A 20778-nucleotide genomic window follows, 5' to 3' on the forward strand; every position below is an offset into this window, starting at 1 on the left:
GCCGAAAATAACAGATCTACAAGCTCACAGCGCATCTCAAATGAGGCACGCTGTGAGCTCGCAGATCGGCTATTTTCCAGCATAGGACACGTATAAATGGGGCTTCAGGCCTGACGTCGAAATCTAAAAAAAATAAAATAATCCTGACAGTTTTCTGAAAATCTGTATCAGTGGTGCTCAATATTTCATGTCAAGGACCACAAAAATGATATGTAATATGCCTCCGCCCATCATCTGAAAATATGTTTTTCCAGAGACCTCCCCAGAAGCAAAGATTTGCACTACATTTTCACAATTATTCTAAAATAGCAGACCTACAAGCTTGTAGATCTGCAATTTTTCAACATCCAAAGCATAAAGCTCAACACACACCGGGTGCGACGCGGCAACGCCTGTAAAATAGAACGGTGGCGTATCGGAGCGCGAGGCGTGAACGCGCGTCGGACGCCGCCGGTGTGGGATAGGTTCATTGAAAATAACGGAGGCGGCTGTTTTGACGTGCGGCGTTCACAGACGGTGTGTGTTGGGCTTAAAACACCAAAATGGGTTAAGACTATTCTTGCCAGTGAGTGAGACCAATACTGTTATGAAACAGAGCAGAAAAGAAAAACGTCTTTTTAAAAATGTTTATTAGAAAGATTGTAATTATAATATCTACAGTACATCTACATTTTGTATAATAACAACATACAAAAGGCTGCACAAATGAAATGTGGGTTTCTAAAGATATACAGCATGGATACAATTATCTTGTGAATGCCTCGTTTTCATTATAAAGAAACCATTTTAACAGAAGTACTCTTATCACGGTAGGTGGAATTATAAGTAGTCTATGACCCACAACGGTTGCATAGGTAGCCTTCAAGTTGCACCATTTTCTGTTATGTCCTGGAAAGTGAGGTACCAAAAAAACCCGTCTACAGACGAGATTACTATTGCCTATACAGAGTCAGCTAATGCTTGGGCATGTCGTGAACGTCGGTCGTCCTAACCTTTGAAGGAAACGTCCTAACCTTTGAAGGAAACGTCCTCAAAGAACTTCAACTGTCTCACCATCACAGCAAAGGCTTGATACTTCTCCTCTCCCATCTGGTCTCGAAGGCACAGCTGCAATGTTTTGAAAAAACAAATGACATTTGATTTTAGCCAACCGAGTTAAATATGAATCTTATCTCTGGTTTTCATCATATAAACAATTTCACAAATGTGTTTGTTTGTTGCAGGCAAAGTTCACATTTTCAAGCCCTAAACATTGTCCTTATGTTGTGTGAGAGCTTCTAGTAGACCCGAGGACGATTCTACAAATGTCTTCTGACAGTTTTCTGAAAAACCTCATGTTTCTAATTTCTATGTCAGTCGTTCTCAAACATTTTCATGTCAAGGACCCCCAAATATATATATATGTAATTGGTCGCCGACCCCCATCTGAAAATATGTTGTTACAGGGACCTTCCAGAAGCAAAGATTTGAGTTAAAAATGTTCGCTCTGAAAGAATATATATCCAAAAGGTTTGCGGCACATTTTCAAGATCTACAAGCTCATAGCGCGCCACGAGCTTGTAGGTCTGCTATAGACCTTTTTTTTCCCCAGAAAACTGTCAGGATGTAGAAGACAATTTTTGAATCGTGCCCAGGTCAAAATGGGTTAAATGCTGCTGTGAAGAATGTCCAGCAGTCAGTGTGATGTCATACCTGCAGTCGGTCATCGTCGTCCTCGGTCTCCATGATGTCCAGGACTTTGTCCAGAAGTTTGACCCCCAGACCCTTCACCACGTCCGTCCTCAGGTGCTCGATGGCCCGGCGGATCTTGGCTGGCCCAGAGGTGGAACCTTAATTTGAACGAGAAGCAGAACGCTTGTTATGATTATTTTATTCTTTTATGTGTAGACCTTGTGGCTGCAGCCAGAATGTCCCCTCCACAATAGAGCGTCGCAGTCCCGCCCCCTTTCATGATGACGCCAGGCCCAGGAAATGATTCTTCCCATAAGACATTTCAAAAGGTATTTATTTAAAGACGGTTACGCCGCAGGACAAAGCCAACTCGAGTTGTGACAACACAATATTTTGGAGCAAACAGAAAAAAAAAAAAAAAAGTGTTGTAACCTTTTTATTTGCATTGAAATTGCCATAGGGGGATTTTAGATCTTTTCATATAAGAACTGCGTTTGAAAAATAAACCGATCATCCCGGGTGCAGGCTTTAGTTCCGACATACTATTGATCCGAAACCTCAAACCTAACCTAACCCTAACCGCAAGCACGGGAGCAGCGCATGTCGGACCATCGCTTTTTCGCATCGCATCGCATGTCCCCCCGCTTCAGATCTTCGGTGTGTCGGAAAAGCGTGCGCACCCCGTCATCCCGGCCTTTTCACTCATATGGATAATATGAAGCATCGACTGAAGGTGGAAATGTACAAATATACCCAAAGAGTAACAAAATAAGCGTTAGAAACGAGTCAAACAACCCAGAGACTACATTTCCGGGTAGGCGGGGTGGCTGCATCTGCCCCGTCGCACAACATAAACTGAATGTTAATTAATTACGTTTATTTTTATTTTATTGATATTTAATGTTTCGTGGTTAGTACGAGTCGAGTCACCACTAGCTGAGCTTACGTCAGCGAGGAATCTCAGGAACGCAATGTGTTGACGGCTGGGCGTGACGTACATTAGCAGCGACATTGCCTTCATATGTAGTTTCAAGGCTTTTGCAGCCAATTATTAATTCCATTTTTCTCCAGAAACTGGCTGTATCAAATATTAATGGACATCATTAACGACACACAGCCACTCCTCCTGACAGAAAGGCCGAGGTGATCGGTTTATTTTTCAAACACAGTTCTTTATATGAAGCGATCTAAAAATACCCCTATGGGGATTATAATACTAACTAAAAAAAGACATGAACCTGTGTACTGGACTGGCGCCCTCTACTGAAAGTGACGTCAGACTTCGGTGCTCTATATCTATAGGCCTTCCCTTGATATGAAAAACGTTGAAAACCACTGATCTAGATGATTGATTGTTGATTGGTGTTTGATATGGAAGTTATTAAGTAGCAAGTCATTCTTTTGTTATTAGTGGGGTGCGTGTGTGTGTGTGTGCGCACGCTCTTGTGTGTGTGTGTGTGCTTGAATCTCACTCAGTGGTAATTGGCTCAGTGGAAGGTCCTGGTCCTCCCGATCCTTCCCATGGAGCACCAGGGTGTCCCTGTACTTCCTGTTGATCTTAAACTCGGGCAACGCGCTGGAGTTGAGTCCTCCGTCCGGCTCGCCCCCGCCCTCCCTGCCCTCCAGGCGCAGCGTCTGGGTCATCATCTGGACCAGGTCCTGCATGTCGTTGCATTCACTCTTCCTGTTGGACCACCCACAAACAGCATGCGTTGGAAATAGATCGCGTTGGATTGGAAATCGGGACATCCCTAGTATCAAATATCAATATTATATCCAGATCATGTTATTAGACTGGATAAGTGTACTATAAAAACATCACACACACGTGTGAACTGAGTGGTGCAATTCCCCGCCCCCCCCCCCCCCCCCCCCCCCCTCTCTCTCTCATTAGAGACACAGCACTACCCCTCTCTCTGTTTCTGGCGCCCCCTACTGGTATAAATAAGTAACATACTCGTGCTCATTGACGTACACACGTACACAAACAGGTACATGGACATTGCTGGTTGTAGGAGTGGTTGCACCACTCAAAAATATATAGGGTCTTCAACAGGGGGTCCGGGGGGCGGCACCAAGTCTTTGCCATGCCCCCTCTCGCTCCCTCAGGTCTGGTGATGCAAACCTCCTCGACGTCCCCAAAACCAAACGCTGTACGTGGGGGGACAGAGCTTTCGCCTTTGCTGCCCCAACCCTGTGGAATGCCCTCCCTAAGGCACTCAGAGATGCCCCCACCCTTCAAACCTTCAAATCCACCCTCAAGACCCACCTCTTCAAAATTGCCTTCCCTAGCTAACCCTTTTCACTGTCTTTTAATGTTTTTTAGCTTTTAGTGTTATTTTTCCTTTTTCTATTAAAGTTGTTTTTAATTTGTTGTTACCTCTGTAAAGCCCCCCCATGTAAAGCGTCTTTGGGTACTCAGAAAAGCGCTATATAAGTTTGAGATATTATTATTATTATTTGAGTGATAGGAATTTTCTTTACAATTTTTTACATTAACCACCTGAATCCTGGCATCCCTATTCTGAGGGGAACATTGTACAGAACTCCTGTTTCTGTAGCGTGAGGCAGCTTGATGTACAAGTACACCCCCTGGACATGACACTAGTATGTCACAGGGACTTATACCCCCAATCCAACCCTTGATGCTGAGTGTCAAGCAGGGAGGCACTACGTCCCATTTCCCAGAGTCTTTGGTATGACCCGGCCGGGGATCGAACCCCGACCTCCCAGTCTCAGGCCACTGAGCTGCAGGTCATACAGGCTCATTGTATGAGCTTGTATTTTCGACAAAGTGGTTTGCTGTATTGGAAACCTTCCCTGCGATGCTCTCTCACCCTTCCCTCTGGTCTCCCTCTGAGCGCTCTGTGGAACTCACCCTAACCTCTGACCTCTCTGTAGAACTCACCCTTCCCTCTGGTCTCCCTCTGACCTCTCTGTAGAACTCACCCTTCCCTCTGGTCTCCCTCTGAGCGCTCTGTAGAACTGGTGGAGGAGCTGCAGTAGTCCTCGTCTGACGGTCGCCGCTGCAGCCTGTCCTGCTGGGAAAGGAAATACTTAATTAAAAGATACAAAGCAGACGAAGGCCTTGACCTCCCAAACTAAACTAAGACAAAAGGACAATAAAATCCTATCCCTGGGCCTTTAGCATTATAATTCTACTTCTTCTTATAGCCCTGACCACACCAAAGGGGTCGAGACGGTATGAGCGTTAACTGACCCAAGGAGTTACATGGTGACCCTTTGGTGTGGTTAGGGCTTAAGACATAGGAGTAGTAACTTACTAAGTATGTACTAGTACTACTACTACTAATATCAGTACTACTAGTAGTGGTTGTTGTTGCATTGCATTGAACTCTACCTTATTGTTGATCTCACTGATGGAGTCAGACACAGAACGGACAACTGGTGTGTTGTGGTTCTCTGCCGCGGAGGAAGTGACGTCATACGACGCCCTCCTTACGGCGGTGTCAGCTGTGGAAGAGCACAGGAAGAGTAGCTGCTACTAAGGTAGTAGCTAATGGGGATCCAAATAAACAAATAAACAGAGCTACGGTGAGCAGACAAGGTCGTTGTGGCCGGGGACTGGGAGCAGAGACACTTCAGAAAGCATAATTAAGGAAACAGGAAATGTGTTTGCTTGATCACCTTTTCTTAATACTAACAAAAACAGAGTGATTTACCTGTCTGGGTGACGACGTTAGTGTCTTGGGGACTGTCTCAGTGATTTACCTGTCTGGGTGACGACGTTAGTGTCTTGGGGACTGTCTCAGTGATTTACCTGTCTGGGTGACGACGTTAGTGTCTTGGGACTGTCTCAGTGATTTACCTGTCTGGGTGACGACGTTAGTGTCTTGGGACTGTCTCAGTGATTTACCTGTCTGGGTGACGACGTTAGTGTCTTGGGACTGTCTCAGTCGTCTCCTCTCTCTGGCACTGAGTGGACGATGCTGGAAGTATTGATTGATTGATTGATTTAAATATTTATTAACAGTTTGCAGAATTACAGTACATTTCATGCACAAACTCAATACAGAGACTGTTAATTGTGAGTGGACGACTCAGCATTACACTTGTTTACAAGAGGGTCCACCATGTTCAATTCATCAAAACATTTAGAGACAAACAAATAGACACTTCTATATAGTTAAAGAACAGAACAGGAATTCATCATAAGTAAGGAGTCAAGGACCCAATTGAGCAAACAGAACTGTAGAAAACTGTATACCGTTTTGGAGAGGGTTTTTTAATTTCAGGACAAAGTTTAAAGTTCAATTACTTTGTAAAAATCACAGTCAAAAAATAAATGAAGGTGGTGAACTTAAAGAAGGACCAAGGTAACTGTTCAGTTCAAGTAGAAAATCCTTTTATTCCATAAAAAGAAAGGGTTTAAAAAAACGCTGTCCACCACAGCGGGTTTTATTTAACTAACCTGTGGCACCTTTTAACTAACCTGTGGCACCTTTTAACTAACCTGTGGCACCTTTTAACTAACCTGTAGCACCTTTTAAAACTAACCTGTGGCACCTTTTAACTAACCTGTGGCACCTTTTAACTAACCTGTGGCACCTTTTAACTAACCTGTGGCACCTTTTAACTAACCTGTGGCACCTTTTAACTAACCTGTGGCACCTTTTAACTAACCTGTGGCACCTTTTAACTAACCTGTGGCACCTTTTAACTAACCTGTGGCACCTTTTAACTAACCTGTGGCAGTGGTAAAAGTCTGTCGTTGGAAGAACAAAGCGAGGAGGAGGAGGAGGACGATGTCGTCGTCTCTACAGTCATCTTCTTCCTCTCCGCGCTCCTCTTCATCTTCATCTCCATGGCAACGACGTCGGCAGGAGCGGGAGGCAGAGGTCTAGGAACGCTCACCTTAGACTGGAGACAATAACAAAATATGTAGCTGTCCCTGCATTGGGTATTATTTTGTAATATTTTATTTTATTGCTTACCTTTCTGAAAATGTATAATATGTGAACATTGTATGTAAGTTTATTTGGGTACATATTGTATTTGTATGCTGTGTGTGTGTGTGTGTGTGTGTGTGTGTGGTGCCTGGTCCTTTATTGCTGTTCATTATGACCTAGAAGGGCATGCAGGAGCAGAGCCCTGTGATTAGAGTGAGGCAGCATTCATTGCACCTGTGTGAGCTGAACTCAGTCACAACAAGCTGAGTTTCAGTGGTGCAAGGAGCTCTTCCCACGTCTAAAAAGAGTGTCCTTAAATAAAGAATATAAGAGAAGATAACGTAGCTCTCCTAAAATAATCTGCAGAAGGCGCACACGGTATGTTACATGTTGTTGTTTTCTTTGTCTGTAAACAGTGATTCTGTCGATCGTTAATTGTTTGTGTACATCTCATTGTGTTTGTTTATATATTACGGACATTTCTTGATTCATGGACACTTTATAAGGACATCATGATCGACTGACAACAAGGACATTCATATTTCATGTTTAATTGTGTTTAAAAAGAATATTGTTATGTTTTGTGTTGCAGTTTTTCACGTTGTCTTGGGGAAATAAATAACCTAGAGATATCAGTTGAAGCGTTTGTTATTCTGCTGGATATGAGCGGTTACAAAATACGATGAAAACATTCACCACGTTAGTTGATTCATAACGTTTGGAACGTTGTGTACCTTGTACTTGTGTTGGACCCCATGGGTCGGTCCCGTGTCCTGATTGGGTCTGGTGTGCTGGGACATGGAAGGTTCTAACGACAGGTATGGACCAGACGGGTCACATGGTCTGGTCACATGTTGATGACATTCCTCCTGGAAAGAGTCCTAACGGAAAACACACAAGTTACCATGGTTACCATGGGGGGGATTGAGTTGTCAACTTGTCATGGCATTATTACAGAAACTATGAAATACAGATCATACACAGAAAAGAGATACAGCCGGGATATAAAGAACAATGATACAAATTAATAATAAAGAATAAAAAAAGTAGCGGGAATAAAGAGCCAGAACTAAAGGAGATAAAGATTTAGGTACTAATATATTTGTTTGGCCCTCTGCACTGTTGACAGGTTATACTGTAGACATAAATGTAGCCAGAGTGCACTAAGTTACAGTCAAATAATACAGTACATAAACAAAATAAAGGACTTCATATTTTTATTATAATATTATGTTATTATTCAGCAATGCCCAGCATCATGGAAACGGAGAACGGAAGCCGGATTAAATTTCTCACCAGCGCTGCGTTGGGGTCAAAGGGCTCCAATAGTCTTTCTGTGGATTCTAGGCTCTCCTGCAAAGAAAAGACCTTATATGAGTATTTATGAATCTATGATTATGACAAATAGAAGACCACTTTCCTAATGAAACCTGGAAAAGGAATCGGATCATTGCTCATTAGTCAACACTAGGCTACTGCTATCGTAGTGGTTTTCAAAATAGGGCAAATATAGCAGATTTGCTGAACATCACAAAGCGTTGCGATTTAGCTCATAGCGTGCCACTTGCTATTTTAGAAAAGCGAAGAACGACTGACATAGAAACATAGCTCAGGTCAAAATGGGTTAAAATTGGTTGTCACAAACGCCCCAAGGCTACACCTGTGTAGAGAGCGCTTACGTGTAAATCCGACGCATGGCACAGAGGCGGCGCCCCCTTGAGGAGAATCACGGTGTCGTTATTTATAGCGTCCGAGTTCCCCCCCTCCTCCTCCTCCCTGACGCCGCCGTCGTCTTCCGCGCTGCTGTGTTCGTGGTCGGACCGCGGCGGCGAGTAGTCGGACCCCCCGGGAGGAGGAATGGCAGCCGGACGCTCCGCCTCCGCAGCCCCCTTCAGTGACTCCAAGGTGTCCTCCGTATCGTGATCCTTATCGTGATCTGCGTCCCGCCGCGTCTCCTCCACCGCAGAGGAGGCTGCGGGCTTCGGCGCTGCAGCGGCCTGCGAGCGAACGTACCGCGACCCGCCGTCGGGGGGAGGGGGTCTCCTCTCCTCGCCTGCGCGGCCCTCGACACCCGAGGGTGGCTTCGCACGGTGGTGCCGCCGTGAGGGGGAAGCAGCAGGAGGAGGAGGAGGAGGGGGCGAAGGGGGATCCCGCGGTTTCTCCTCCCTCGCCTTCCGGTTCCTCGAGGCGCCGGCCCCCCCTCCCCCGGCCCGGGGAGTCGCGGGTTCGTTGTTGTTGTCGGCGTCGGCTGGCGGTTTGGACCCGGCCGACCGCGGCCGGCGCTGAACCCGTCTCTCCTCCCGGTCCTCGTCGTGATCCCGCGTCGTCTCCATAGCGATGTCGACGTTGCTTATCGTCGCCAGGGAAACGTCGTCATCGGGCGGCGGAGGTGATTTGGGCGGAGGCGTGTGGGCTGGGCGAGGCTTCGGGACGCCGTTCTCCACTTTACTCTGTTGTGACCTCTGCTCTGACCTCTGCTCCTTCTGAAGGTCAAAGGGAGAAAAAAAACTGACCGATTCCGATATTATACAATGGAAACAAGCCTAGGCACTATAGAGGCTTATTGGCCCAAAGCCTGTTAATGAAGTATTAAATGAATAAATAAATAGTATACTCTTTTTGACGCTGCCCAAACCGCAGCGCTGTCGGCGGCCATGTTGTCGCCGCCGGGCGCCGCTTTCTTCCTCGACTTGGCGGTTTTCCTGCAGGGGCGGCGAGAAGCAAAACAATCACACCCGTGTGAACCGAGTGGTGCAACTCCCCTCTATCCATCTCCACCACCGATACATAAACACGATTCAGAAAACTGTCAGGATGTAGAAGACAACTTTTTAAATTTCGACGTCAGACCTAAATGGATTTTAAATCGTTAATGGCAATTATTTGCGTGGCAATTCATCGTCAACTTCAATTTGCAATGCTGACATCTCTAAACGTATAGGAGGGTCCATCTCTAAACGTAGAGGAGGGTCCATCTCTAAACGTATAGGAGGGTCCATCTCATCTCTAAACGTATAGGAGGGTCCATCTCTAAACCTATAGGAGGGTCCATCTCTAAACCTATAGGAGGGTCCATCTCTAAACGTTTAGGAGGGTCCATCTCTAAACCTATAGGAGGGTCCATCTCTAAACGTATAGGAGGGTTCATCTCTAAACGTATAGGAGGGTCCATCTCTAAACGTAGAGGAGGGTCCATCTCTAAACCTATAGGAGGGTCCATCTCTAAACGTTTAGGAGGGTCCATCTCTAAACCTATAGGAGGGTCCATCTCTAAACGTATAGGAGGGTCCATCTCATCTCTAAACGTATAGGAGGGTCCATCTCTAAACGTAGAGGAGGGTCCATCTCTAAACGTATAGGAGGGTCCATCTCATCTCTAAACGTATAGGAGGGTCCATCTCTAAACCTATAGGAGGGTCCATCTCTAAACGTATAGGAGGGTCCATCTCTAAACGTTTAGGAGGGTCCATCTCTAAACGTATAGGAGGGTCCATCTCTAAACGTATAGGAGGGTCCATCTCATCTCTAAACGTATAGGAGGGTCCATCTCTAAACGTATAGGAGGGTCCATCTCATCTCTAAACGTATAGGAGGGTCCATCTCTAAACCTATAGGAGGGTCCATCTCTAAACCTATAGGAGGGTCCATCTCTAAACGTTTAGGAGGGTCCATCTCTAAACGTAGAGGAGGGTCCATCTCTAAACGTATAGGAGGGTCCATCTCATCTCTAAACGTATAGGAGGGTCCATCTCTAAACGTAGAGGAGGGTCCATCTCTAAACGTATAGGAGGGTCCATCTCTAAACGTAGAGGAGGGTCCATCTCTAAACCTATAGGAGGGTCCATCTCATCTCTAAACGTATAGGAGGGTCCATCTCTAAACCTATAGGAGGGTCCATCTCTAAACGTATAGGAGGGTCCATCTCTAAACGTATAGGAGGGTCCATCTCTAAACCTATAGGAGGGTCCATCTCTAAACGTATAGGAGGGTCCATCTCTAAACGTATAGGAGGGTCCATCTCATCTCTAAACGTATAGGAGGGTCCATCTCTAAACGTATAGGAGGGTCCATCTCTAAACGTATAGGAGGGTCCATCTCTAAACCTATAGGAGGGTCCATCTCTAAACCTATAGGAGGGTCCATCTCTAAACCTATAGGAGGGTCCATCTCTAAACGTATAGGAGGGTCCATCTCTAAACCTATAGGAGGGTCCATCTCTAAACCTATAGGAGGGTCCATCTCTAAACGTATAGGGGGGTCCATCTCTAAACCTATAGGAGGGTCCATCTCTAAACGTATAGGAGGGTCCATCTCTAAACCTATAGGAGGGTCCATCTCTAAACCTATAGGAGGGTCCATCTCTAAACCTATAGGAGGGTCCATCTCTAAACGTAGAGGAGGGTCCATCTCTAAACGTATAGGAGGGTCCATCTCTAAACGTAGAGGAGGGTCCATCTCTAAACGTATAGGAGGGTCCATCTCTAAACCTATAGGAGGGTCCATCTCTAAACGTATAGGAGGGTCCATCTCTAAACCTATAGGAGGGTCCATCTCTAAACGTATAGGGGGGTCCATCTCTAAACCTATAGGAGGGTCCATCTCTAAACCTATAGGAGGGTCCATCTCTAAACGTATAGGAGGGTCCATCTCTAAACGTTTAGGAGGGTCCATCTCTAAACGTTTAGGAGGGTCCATCTCTAAACGTATAGGAGGGTCCATCTCTAAACGTTTAGGAGGGTCCATCTCTAAACGTTTAGGAGGGTCCATCTCTAAACGTATAGGGGGGTCCATCTCTAAACCTATAGGAGGGTCCATCTCTAAACGTTTAGGAGGGTCCATCTCTAAACGTTTAGGAGGGTCCATCTCTAAACGTATAGGAGGGTCCATCTCTAAACGTTTAGGAGGGTCCATCTCTAAACGTTTAGGAGGGTCCATCTCTAAACGTAGAGGAGGGTCCATCTCTAAACCTATAGGAGGGTCATCTCTAAACGTTTAGGAGGGTCCATCTCTAAACGTAGAGGAGGGTCCATCTCTAAACGTATAGGAGGGTCCATCTCTAAACGTTTAGGAGGGTCCATCTCTAAACGTAGAGGAGGGTCCATCTCTAAACGTATAGGAGGGTCCATCTCTAAACCTATAGGAGGGTCCATCTCTAAACCTATAGGAGGGTCCATCTCTAAACGTATAGGAGGGTCCATCTCTAAACGTATAGGAGGGTCCCGCTATGAGCGAGGGGGGGCGGTGCCTACTCTTTGGTGGCCTCCAGGAACATGGCGATCTGACGCTTGATGTACGGCTGTCTCAGGATCAGCTTCACGTCGGGCCTGTCCTCGGGCCTCTTGCACAGCATGCCTCTGATCAGCTCCCCCAGCTGGGGGTCGTACTTACTGGGCATCTGGGGCAGCTGGGTGGGGAACAAAAAGTGCAAAAGGGGCAACAAATGTTAACACATTTTTTACATACGACGCCTCAGGCCGTCTTAAGGATTCGAACCGAGAGGTGCCTTGGACGTCGGTGGACGTCCTAGCGCACCCTCAATGATACGGGGCGAGAATATTCAGAATTTTTCCTATTATTTTTTTGTCCGTTCGTCCTTTCGCTTGCCGTATGCTAACGCTCTAGGCAATTATTAGCTTGCCGTTGACTCACATGTTAGCGCGGCAGAAAGAATGACTCGTATCTCCTGATCCAGGGCGCTCTCCGTGGTGATGAACGGATCGATATGCTGGCGCTTCATTTCTGCTCCTCATCCGTCTCTCTCCCGCAAAATATGAACGTTTTTTGGATCATATATCGTATAAATTAAAATGATCGCAATGTGAGGTCAACTTTGTGAAGTCAACTTTTTTAGGAAATTGTTTCCGGTTTGTGGCTTTCAGAGTCAAAGCGCTCAGACAACTCCGGCACCCCAGAGCTCCTATTTTGAAGCACTTCCGGCACTAAAAGTGTTTTAAAGGACCACTTCACCACTTTTCAACCTATCTTCATATAATAGGTCCTCACTAATAATCACGTCACACTCAAGACAGGAATCTCCTGTTTGTGTATTATGTAACGTACGTACCTTCCCCTCGACGATGCGATACACCAGGGAGTTCATGTCCTTGGCGTTGAAGGCGTGCTTCAGTGTGGACATCTCGTACACGCAACACCCCAACGCCCACACATCTGACTGAAACACAGTAAGGAGGAGGAGGAGCTGTCATGTTGGGTACAGGGCTGTCATGTTGGGTACAGGGCTGTCATGTTGGGTACAGGGCTGTCATGTTGGGTACAGGGCTGTCATGTTGGGTACAGGGTTGTCATGTTTGGCGATTGACCAATCAAAATCAAGCGTTCAACCGAGCCGTGTGATAACGACTGTTACCTTGTGGTTGTAGGGCCTGTTGGAGAACAGCTCGGGGCTCATGTAGTAGTGTGTTATGCAGTAGAGTGTGTCATGTAGCAGAGTGTTACCTTGTGGTTGTAGGGCCGGTTGGAGAACAGCTCGGGGCTCATGTAGTACGGCGTTCCGATCAGCGTGCTGGCCATGTCGTTCTGGTTCTCCAGGACGCGGGCGATGCCCAGGTCGCCCACCTTGATGATGTTGGTCTTCGTCAGGAAGATGTTCTGCGTCTTCAGGTCCCGGTGAAGGATGTGCTTCTCGTGCAGATACTATATATATATGTATAGTGTTGAATTACACACACACACACACACACACACACACACACACACACACACACACACACACACACACACACACACACACACACACACACACACACACACACACACACACACACACACACACACAGTCACACACACACTCAATCAGTATTCAAAAGAGACCGACGGACGGATGGACGGACAGAGCCAGTTTAGGTGGTTCGGGCATCTGGTTAGGATGCCTCTCGGCGTCTCCCTAGGGAGGTCCTCGACGCACGTCCCACTGGGAGGAGACCCCGGGGCAGACCAAGGATCACGTCCCACTGGGAGGAGACCCCGGGGCAGACCAAGGATCACGTCCCACTGGGAGGAGACCCCGGGGCAGACCAAGGACCACTGGGAGGAGACCCCCGTGGCAGACCAAGGACCACGTCCCACTGGGAGGAGACCCCCGCCTGGGCAGACCACGGACCACGTCCCACTGGGAGGAGACCCCGGGGCAGACCAAGGACCACGTCCCACTGGGAGGAGACCCCGGGGCAGACCAAGGATCACGTCCCACTGGGAGGAGACCCCCGGGGCAGACCAAGGACCACGTCCCACTGGGAGGAGACCCCGGGGCAGACCAAGGATCACGTCCCACTGGGAGGAGACCGTTGGAGGAAATACATCAACTCACTGGCCTTGGAACGTCTCGGGATCCCCCCCAAGGAGGAAGTCACTAATGTTGCTCTGGAGAGGGAAGTCTGGAGCACTCTGGTGGAGCTGTTGCCCCCTGCGACCCGACTACGGATAAGCGGTTGAAGATGGATGGATGGATGAATTGTCGTTGTCTCTAGTCTCAACTCTCCATCTAGAATATTGTCCCCTCTCTCCCACTTTTTTTTACACCCAGGCGCCGCCACTGGGTCCATCCATCCATAGTGTTATCTAATGCCAACAACAACAACATACCTGCAGTGCCATGGCTATCTGCACGAACCACTCCACCACCTGCCTCTCGGGCAGCAGCTCTCCCTTCTGCGTCTTCAGCCGGTGGTACAGGTCGCCGCCCTCGCAGAAGCCCATGACGATGTACAGCTGGCAGTCGTCCCCCTCCCAGGACTCCTTGTAGTTGACGATGTTGGGATGTCGCAGCTGGGACAGCAGCTGGGCCTCTTGCTCGGCCGCACGCCGCTCCCGCTTGCTGGACGTGGTCAGGTTCAGCTTCTTGACCACATACTGGAGGAGGAAACAGACAGGTTCAGCTTCTTGACCACATACTGGAGGAGGAGGAGATTTTTCATTTGCTGCTTTCTGTCGTTTTAGGGATTTTAGCTCTTTTTGACAGGGGGGCGAGGGCATTTGAGCATGGAGCTAAATGTGTATTTTTTTTTACCAAATTTGATGGTGATTAGTTTTTTTTATTATTTACTATAGTCCTAATAAACCCCAGGAAATTACATCTGGCTACAGAAGATCACAGGATCTACTGATTGTGAAGGTAGCCTACTGGGGGAAGGCTTATACTGTGTGTATAGGCTCAATATGTCAGTTTGTCACATTCAATAGATCCTGTGATCTTTTGTGGCCAGATGTAATTTCTTGGGGTTTATTAGGACTATAGTAAATATAATAAAATAATAAATAATAAATAAATCGCCATAATATTTTGTAAAAAAATACCTATTTAGCCCCATGCTCGAATGCCCCCGCCCCCCTGTCAAAAACTGCAAAAATCCCAAAAACAAAAGAAAGCATCTTTTACTTTCTCTAATAACAACCTAAAACATGAACCTTGGTTGAAAAAAACTAAAGTTGTCCTTTAAGATGTGAAATCATGGACTGATAGACATTGTTTTGTTTATGCTCAATTCCCAATAAGCATCATTTTATAGAATTAGTATTATTATTATTATTATTTGAGTATTATCATAATTTCTTTGTCATTTCACTATCATGTCCTAACAGCGTAATACACACAAAATACACAAATTCCTGTTGTTTATTTACTGTGAAGTCCGTTGGTCAAAAAGGATGATGTATTCTATAGAAACGTACAGTAAAAAGGATGATCTATTCTATAGAAACGTACAGTAAAAAAGCTAACCAGTTATTTTCTGCCACGCGACACCGTCGTACTGCCCATTATACAGTAGTCGTTTAAGATTTATTGTCACAACAAGAAGTTAGCTTAGCTGATTTAGCTCAACGTTAACGGGTTACTAAAGTAACCATATTATAGAATAATTGCATGTATATATAGGTCTATTTTTAACAGATTGTTTTCTCCGTCATCAGATAAACGTTTACCTGTTTTCGGTCAGTCTTGTGTTTCACCAGGTTCACTTCACCGTAGCTCCCCTTTCCAACCACTCGGATGAAACTGTAATTATTCATCACTCATCGCAACAAAAAAAACCCTCTTCATAAATCCAATTAAGTAGAAAAGCTACGTTTATTACAAACGATAGCAATGATCTATTCTCATCTTGCAGATGCAAGGTTGAACTTGTCAATCTGAATCTTGACTGCCTGTTTGTAAATCTCTTCTTTTAGCAAAGTGCCAACAAGACAAGACGACTTTCAAAACACAGGAAATCATATCAGTAGCTGCTACACACACAGCTTTCCGTCACTAAGCAACCGCCAACGAGAGAGAGGGGCTACTACTAAACCCCAAATAAAATGCCTTTTTAACGGTAGAGCCCCATCTAGTGGTTGAATGCAGTGGTGGCGCACTGCATGGTTCTCAGACGTTTTCATATCAAGGACCCCAACATTGACAGTCATTAGCTTGCGGACCCCCTATTAGAAAACAAATGCAACAACCAGTTTCATTTCAAGGACCCCAGGTTTGACCTGAATTAGCTATAGCTACGGTCTCCCATATATAATACATATATAATGGCATTTCTATCTCTGGGACCTATCTATTGTAAAAATCTAAGTTAATTTAACTCTGAGAGCGTACATAGACCTATAAAAGGGTCCATTTGGTTCCTAATTATCATTAATTTAACTGGGGACCCCCTGGAACTCTCTAAAGGACCCCTAGGGGTCCCCAGACGCCACTTTGAGAACCACTGGTTCAATAAATAAGTATAACGTTTTGTAATAATAATCAAAATCTACAAAGTAACTTGTGTAGGCTAACTAACGTTTTCAAATAAGTAAAAGTAGCCTACAATACTTTTCCTCTGAGATGTAGTGCAGTAGAATTAAAAGTACTGAAAATTGGAAAGTAGAAATACCTCGAAATTAGACTTAAGTATAGAGTACTTGAGTGCATTTACTTTGTTACTATATAGTCATAGCACGCCATATAGTACATATGTATAGCATAGTAGTATATATGTATAGTTTATACGTATAAGTTTCATTATATAGATATTCCACTGTTACTTTCTTAGCTTACGCATGTTTCATGATAAATGTTTTTATGTGATGTATTCCCATGCTTTTGTTCTTGCTTAATGTAAGTCGCTCTGGATTAAGAGCGTCTGCTAAATGCCTAAATTGTAAATTGTAAATTGTACTTTCACCACTGGAGTGGATGCATACAGTACAGAGGATGTAGAGTAGACTACTATTCCATGTTAGAGCCCGTTTTAATTTGTTGAATGTTTGAATGATGCGAGGGTCAAAACATAGCCAAATAATAAGTTAATTCAGTAGTTATTAAACATTGTCATGTCAAGGACCCCAAAAATGGCCGTCTGGAACTATTTTGGCAGGGACCCCCAGAAGAGTAGATTGATGTGAAACCAAATTCAAACCGATTGAAAATGTTCCAAACATTTTCAATATGTTTTTTCAAATCTTTTCAAAAACAGCAGCTTGTATCTGCTAATAGGGCGGGAACCCCTTTTGGTGTTAGCATTATGTTATGCTTACTAGCTATTGAAAAATAGCAGATCTACAAGGTCATAGCGTGCGAGCTTGTAGGTCTGCTATTTTTGAAAAATCAAAGAACCACTGACATAGAAACATAGCTTTTTCAGAAAACTATCAGGATGTAGAAGACATTTTTAGAATCTGATCTCGGGTCAATTTAATAGCCAACATTATATAATGGATAGAGTGGGGGCCCCTTCACACACACACACACACACACACACACACACACACACACACCTGGACAGTAAATTACAAAATGAGAAAACGTTGAAGTGTCTTTTGTTGGTATTTGTCTTTTATTATGATTTGACTCACTGAACTCTATGTGGTCAAATTCATATTGAACTTACAAATCCTGCTCACCAACGAGATAACAGACTGACTGATTAACTAAATTCACAGAATAAACAAGCCAGTGAGAATAAGTCAGCATTGCTGTCAATGTCACAATGTGCTGTGGGTGTAACTGTAGGCCATCTGGACTGGGGAACCAAAAAAACAAAAGGTCCTGGAAAATCTATTTTGTTCCCACGTCTGGGGCATTGCTTTTTCCATGCATTTTTGCAATAGACAATTATGCCCTTGTGGACTTTGAGTTAAAAGTTCTCTGCAAAGTATCCTGCATTTTATTTGTCACAACATGTACATGTATATAAATGTGAATTACAAAAAAAAAGAAAATCTGCTTATACAATTCTTGATATTCATTTTGAAAACACAATAATGACTCTCAAACATACGAGACAAAATAATGACCCTGAATGTCTTAAAGCAATGGAGACAGTACGGTCTAACGGCATTGTTCCACAGTTACACTAATCTTACCCGGTAATATCCTCACAGTGTCACTACGATCACCGATATCCAAAATGTACGGAAACAGTGTCTCTGTGAAGGTGTGCGTGAAGGTGTGTATGTGTGTGTCGGCAGCATCGGGGTCGGAGAAGGACAGCGTTCCTCCATCACAGTCCAGCTGGACTCTGATCCTCTGAGGTTCCGTCTCCAATGGGAGGACCTGTATGCCGGTGAGTGACCCTGGTACTACGTACTGGGCCGTGTAGATCCCGTCCTCTAGCCTTATTCTCCAATGATTACCCTTTCGGTCTCCCTTCCTCTGGTAGGACTCGGCTAACAGACCCACTTCCCAGTCCGTGCGGTCCACAACGTCCACGTCCCAGCTGTGAGTGCCAGAGTCAAAGCCCTCGGAACCCAGGATGATGGGCTGATGGTCGAACCTCTCCATGTTGTCGGGAAGCTCAGAGCCCAGATGGTCTAGGGCCTCTGGTCTAAGGATGTATGCGGGGGTGCACAGATCTCCAGACAGGGCGTATCCTGGATAGGCCGTGTTGGGGTCCAGAATGACAGGAAAGTAGGAGACGATGTCCTTCATCTTGTACCAGGCTCTGAAGGCCAGGTTGCCCAGGTGTTTGGCCACGTCTATCAGCGGTCCGGAGACCACCGCCGGCTGTGGGTCCTGCTGCTGTGTGAACCGCAGGACTCTTTCCATCGTGGTCTTGTAGTTTTGCAGGAACGAGACGGGTTCGGCTCTGAGCTCCTCCTCTATGGATCTGATGTTGCTTGAAAGGCCTCTCATGTCTCTGTTCAGACCCTCAATCTTCTCCTTAATCACCTGAATCTTCTGCTGCTCTTCCTCCCTCAGTTCAGTGATCCTGGCCTCCTCTTCATTATCTAGAAACCGATGAAGCTTCTTGAACCCTTTCTTAATGTGCGTCTCTGTGCGCCAGGCCTGGCGCTCAACGTGTGCTGCTGTTAGTTTACTTTTCCTTTTTACTTCACTAAAGACCTCCAGTTTCTCCACTAAAGGCTTCAGTGATCTCCGGACGTCCTCCTTGTGATCCAGAGCGGCTTCGTCGACAGGTTTGAATTTGTGCTTGGCGTGTTTCTCTGAATGCAGACACACGAGACACACCGGCTGTCGACACCCCAGACAGAACAGCTTGAGTCTCTCGGCGTGCAGACCGCAGAGATCCTCGGACCCCGGCGACGAAGATCTCGGTCGTTTTTTTGAAGCTCTCTGATGATGTCTCTCCTGTACGAAGGCCTCACACAGGTTCTTCAGAGCCAGGTTACGGGGTAGATGTTCCGCCAAATGTATGTCCTTACAAACTGGACATTCCTTTATGCGCTTCGCTCTCCACCATTGCTGCAAACAAGCTGTACAGAAGCTGTGGCTACAGGACAGTATCACGGGATCTTTAAAGATGTCATGACACACAGGACAGGAAAAGTCATTTTCTGGAAGAGACGACGCGGAAGCCATTTTTGTCTCTTGAGTGAAACTACAATGTCAGTGCTGGACGGTAATACTTCTTCCTCTAGATTAGAATGTTTCCTGAAGTTGTGTAGTTTGATCAATCTTTGTCTTTGGTCAAATCTTATCGTCTCAGATGAGTCTGGCCGGGGGAGGAGCTTTGACACGCCACCACAACAGACCTGTTGCAAAATATACACACACACACACACACACACACACACACACACACACACACACACACACACACACACACACAGGATTAAGACACTTCATTTACATATAAGAAGAATGCTATTGGAGGTGAAAGCATAGGGTGAAAGTCAACACTGCATGGTCGTTGATGTATCTAAATGTAGAACTATTCCTAAACCTAACCTCAGACCATCTGAGGAAAAGAGGTAGATAATAAAAACAAAAAGGTTAAGAGAGCAGAGTGGGTTGTTTTGTAATGTTATACATGATTGGCTGGGAAAGTTAAGTTAAGTTCTGAGGATCTTTGGTACACATAATACTGGACCTGCACAAAAAGCACACTCTAGTGGAGTCAGGAGGGATAATTCCCATGACGCAACCAACCATTTGATGTCGAGGTCTGAACTCTGAATGCCTTACTAAAGACAACTAATGAGATGAATCGTTTGTCCAACTTTCTCTCTCTCTCACACACACACACACACACACACACACACACACACACACACGTATTCATAATAGCAAGGGGGCTAACGTGGGGAGAGAATTCGGATGTTTACAATGGTCTAACTATAGCCCAAATTTTTAGATTCTCGTAGAGGTTTTTTTTCCGATTCTGACGAGAATCGAAAAAAACCTCTACGAGAATCAAAAAATTTGGGCTAGTCTAACTATATGTTAGCTTAGCACGTATAGCACCTCAGCGCCGCACTACAGACTACAAGGACAAACTACATTCTAGTACTTTGCAAGTGAAGTCATGCTCATTCATTGCTCTTTGCATTTGCACAGTGGCAGCAAGGAAAAAAACCTTTTACCCCTTTTTGTTCTGCCTGTTTCACGAGTCACGACCGTATGTCGGATGTCCTCAGTGTAGCATGATGTGAAATCTGCTGCTCTGTGTTGACCTGCTACTGCTAGGTCTAGACCGGAGGGGAACCATGTCGACCACAGAGCAATGGATCGAGCAAGGCGCAACAGAAAACAGACACACAGACAGGTAAACTCTGATATTTCTGAACACGTTGGTTTTTGATTGATTGATTTAAATACTTATCAACACAACAGTTTGCAGAATTACAGTACACTTCAAGCACAACTCAATACAAAGACTGTTAACTGTGAGCGGACGACCCGATTGAGCATTACACTTGTTTACAAGAGGGTCCACCAGTTGTTCAATTCATCAAAAAATCACAGTTG

General features: G+C 45.5%; 2 protein-coding genes across 5 annotated transcripts; both read right to left on the minus strand.

The window, feature by feature from the left end:
* Positions 1–624: 624 nt before the first annotated feature.
* nek4 (NIMA-related kinase 4) lies at positions 625–15747 on the minus strand. Of its 4 annotated transcripts, none has more exons than XM_080784720.1 (16): positions 15522–15747; positions 14184–14450; positions 13038–13235; positions 12646–12753; positions 11831–11985; positions 9196–9283; positions 8261–9064; positions 7878–7934; positions 7316–7450; positions 6379–6552; positions 5549–5621; positions 5033–5145; positions 4621–4712; positions 3144–3355; positions 1693–1829; positions 625–1107 (listed from the first exon to the last, which is right to left on the minus strand). In XM_080784720.1, exons 1-16 carry the CDS (start codon positions 15606–15608, stop codon positions 1009–1011), a joined length of 2799 nt encoding a protein of 932 aa, XP_080640846.1. In that variant the 5' UTR covers positions 15609–15747; the 3' UTR covers positions 625–1008. The 4 variants fall into 4 exon arrangements, with proteins under 4 accessions (XP_080640846.1, XP_080640845.1, XP_080640844.1 ...); XM_080784719.1 differs by having other exon boundaries at positions 4621–4709; positions 7316–7462; XM_080784718.1 differs by having other exon boundaries at positions 7316–7462.
* A 1662-nt stretch (positions 15748–17409) lies between these two features.
* LOC308336465 (E3 ubiquitin-protein ligase TRIM39-like) lies at positions 17410–20463 on the minus strand. Its single transcript, XM_080793830.1, has 2 exons — positions 20394–20463; positions 17410–19562 (listed from the first exon to the last, which is right to left on the minus strand). The coding sequence occupies exon 2, from the start codon at positions 19387–19389 to the stop codon at positions 17899–17901; it is 1491 nt and encodes a 496-aa protein (XP_080649956.1). The 5' UTR covers positions 19390–19562; positions 20394–20463; the 3' UTR covers positions 17410–17898.
* Between the last annotated feature and the right edge of the window lie 315 nt (positions 20464–20778).

Source organism: Protomyctophum bolini (assembly GCF_963924005.1).
Source record: "Protomyctophum bolini genome assembly, chromosome: 2".
NCBI lineage: Eukaryota > Metazoa > Chordata > Actinopteri > Myctophiformes > Myctophidae > Protomyctophum > Protomyctophum bolini.

What these genes read in the sequence shown, in the direction of transcription:
- nek4 (XM_080784718.1), bottom strand. Translation starts at nt 15,608, where the DNA reads ATGAATAATTACAGTTTCATCCGAGTGGTTGGAAAGGGGAGCTACGGT. An exon ending in TAACGTCGTCACCCAGACAG is followed by an intron (nt 5,146 to 5,548) that starts GTAAATCACTGA and finishes GCTCTTCCACAG; the next exon opens with CTGACACCGCCGTAAGGAGG. An exon ending in GAGGGAGACCAGAGGGAAGG is followed by an intron (nt 3,356 to 4,620) that starts GTGAGTTCTACA and finishes GTGGTCCAACAG; the next exon opens with GAAGAGTGAATGCAACGACA.
- LOC308336465 (XM_080793830.1), bottom strand. Translation starts at nt 19,389, where the DNA reads ATGGCTTCCGCGTCGTCTCTTCCAGAAAATGACTTTTCCTGTCCTGTG.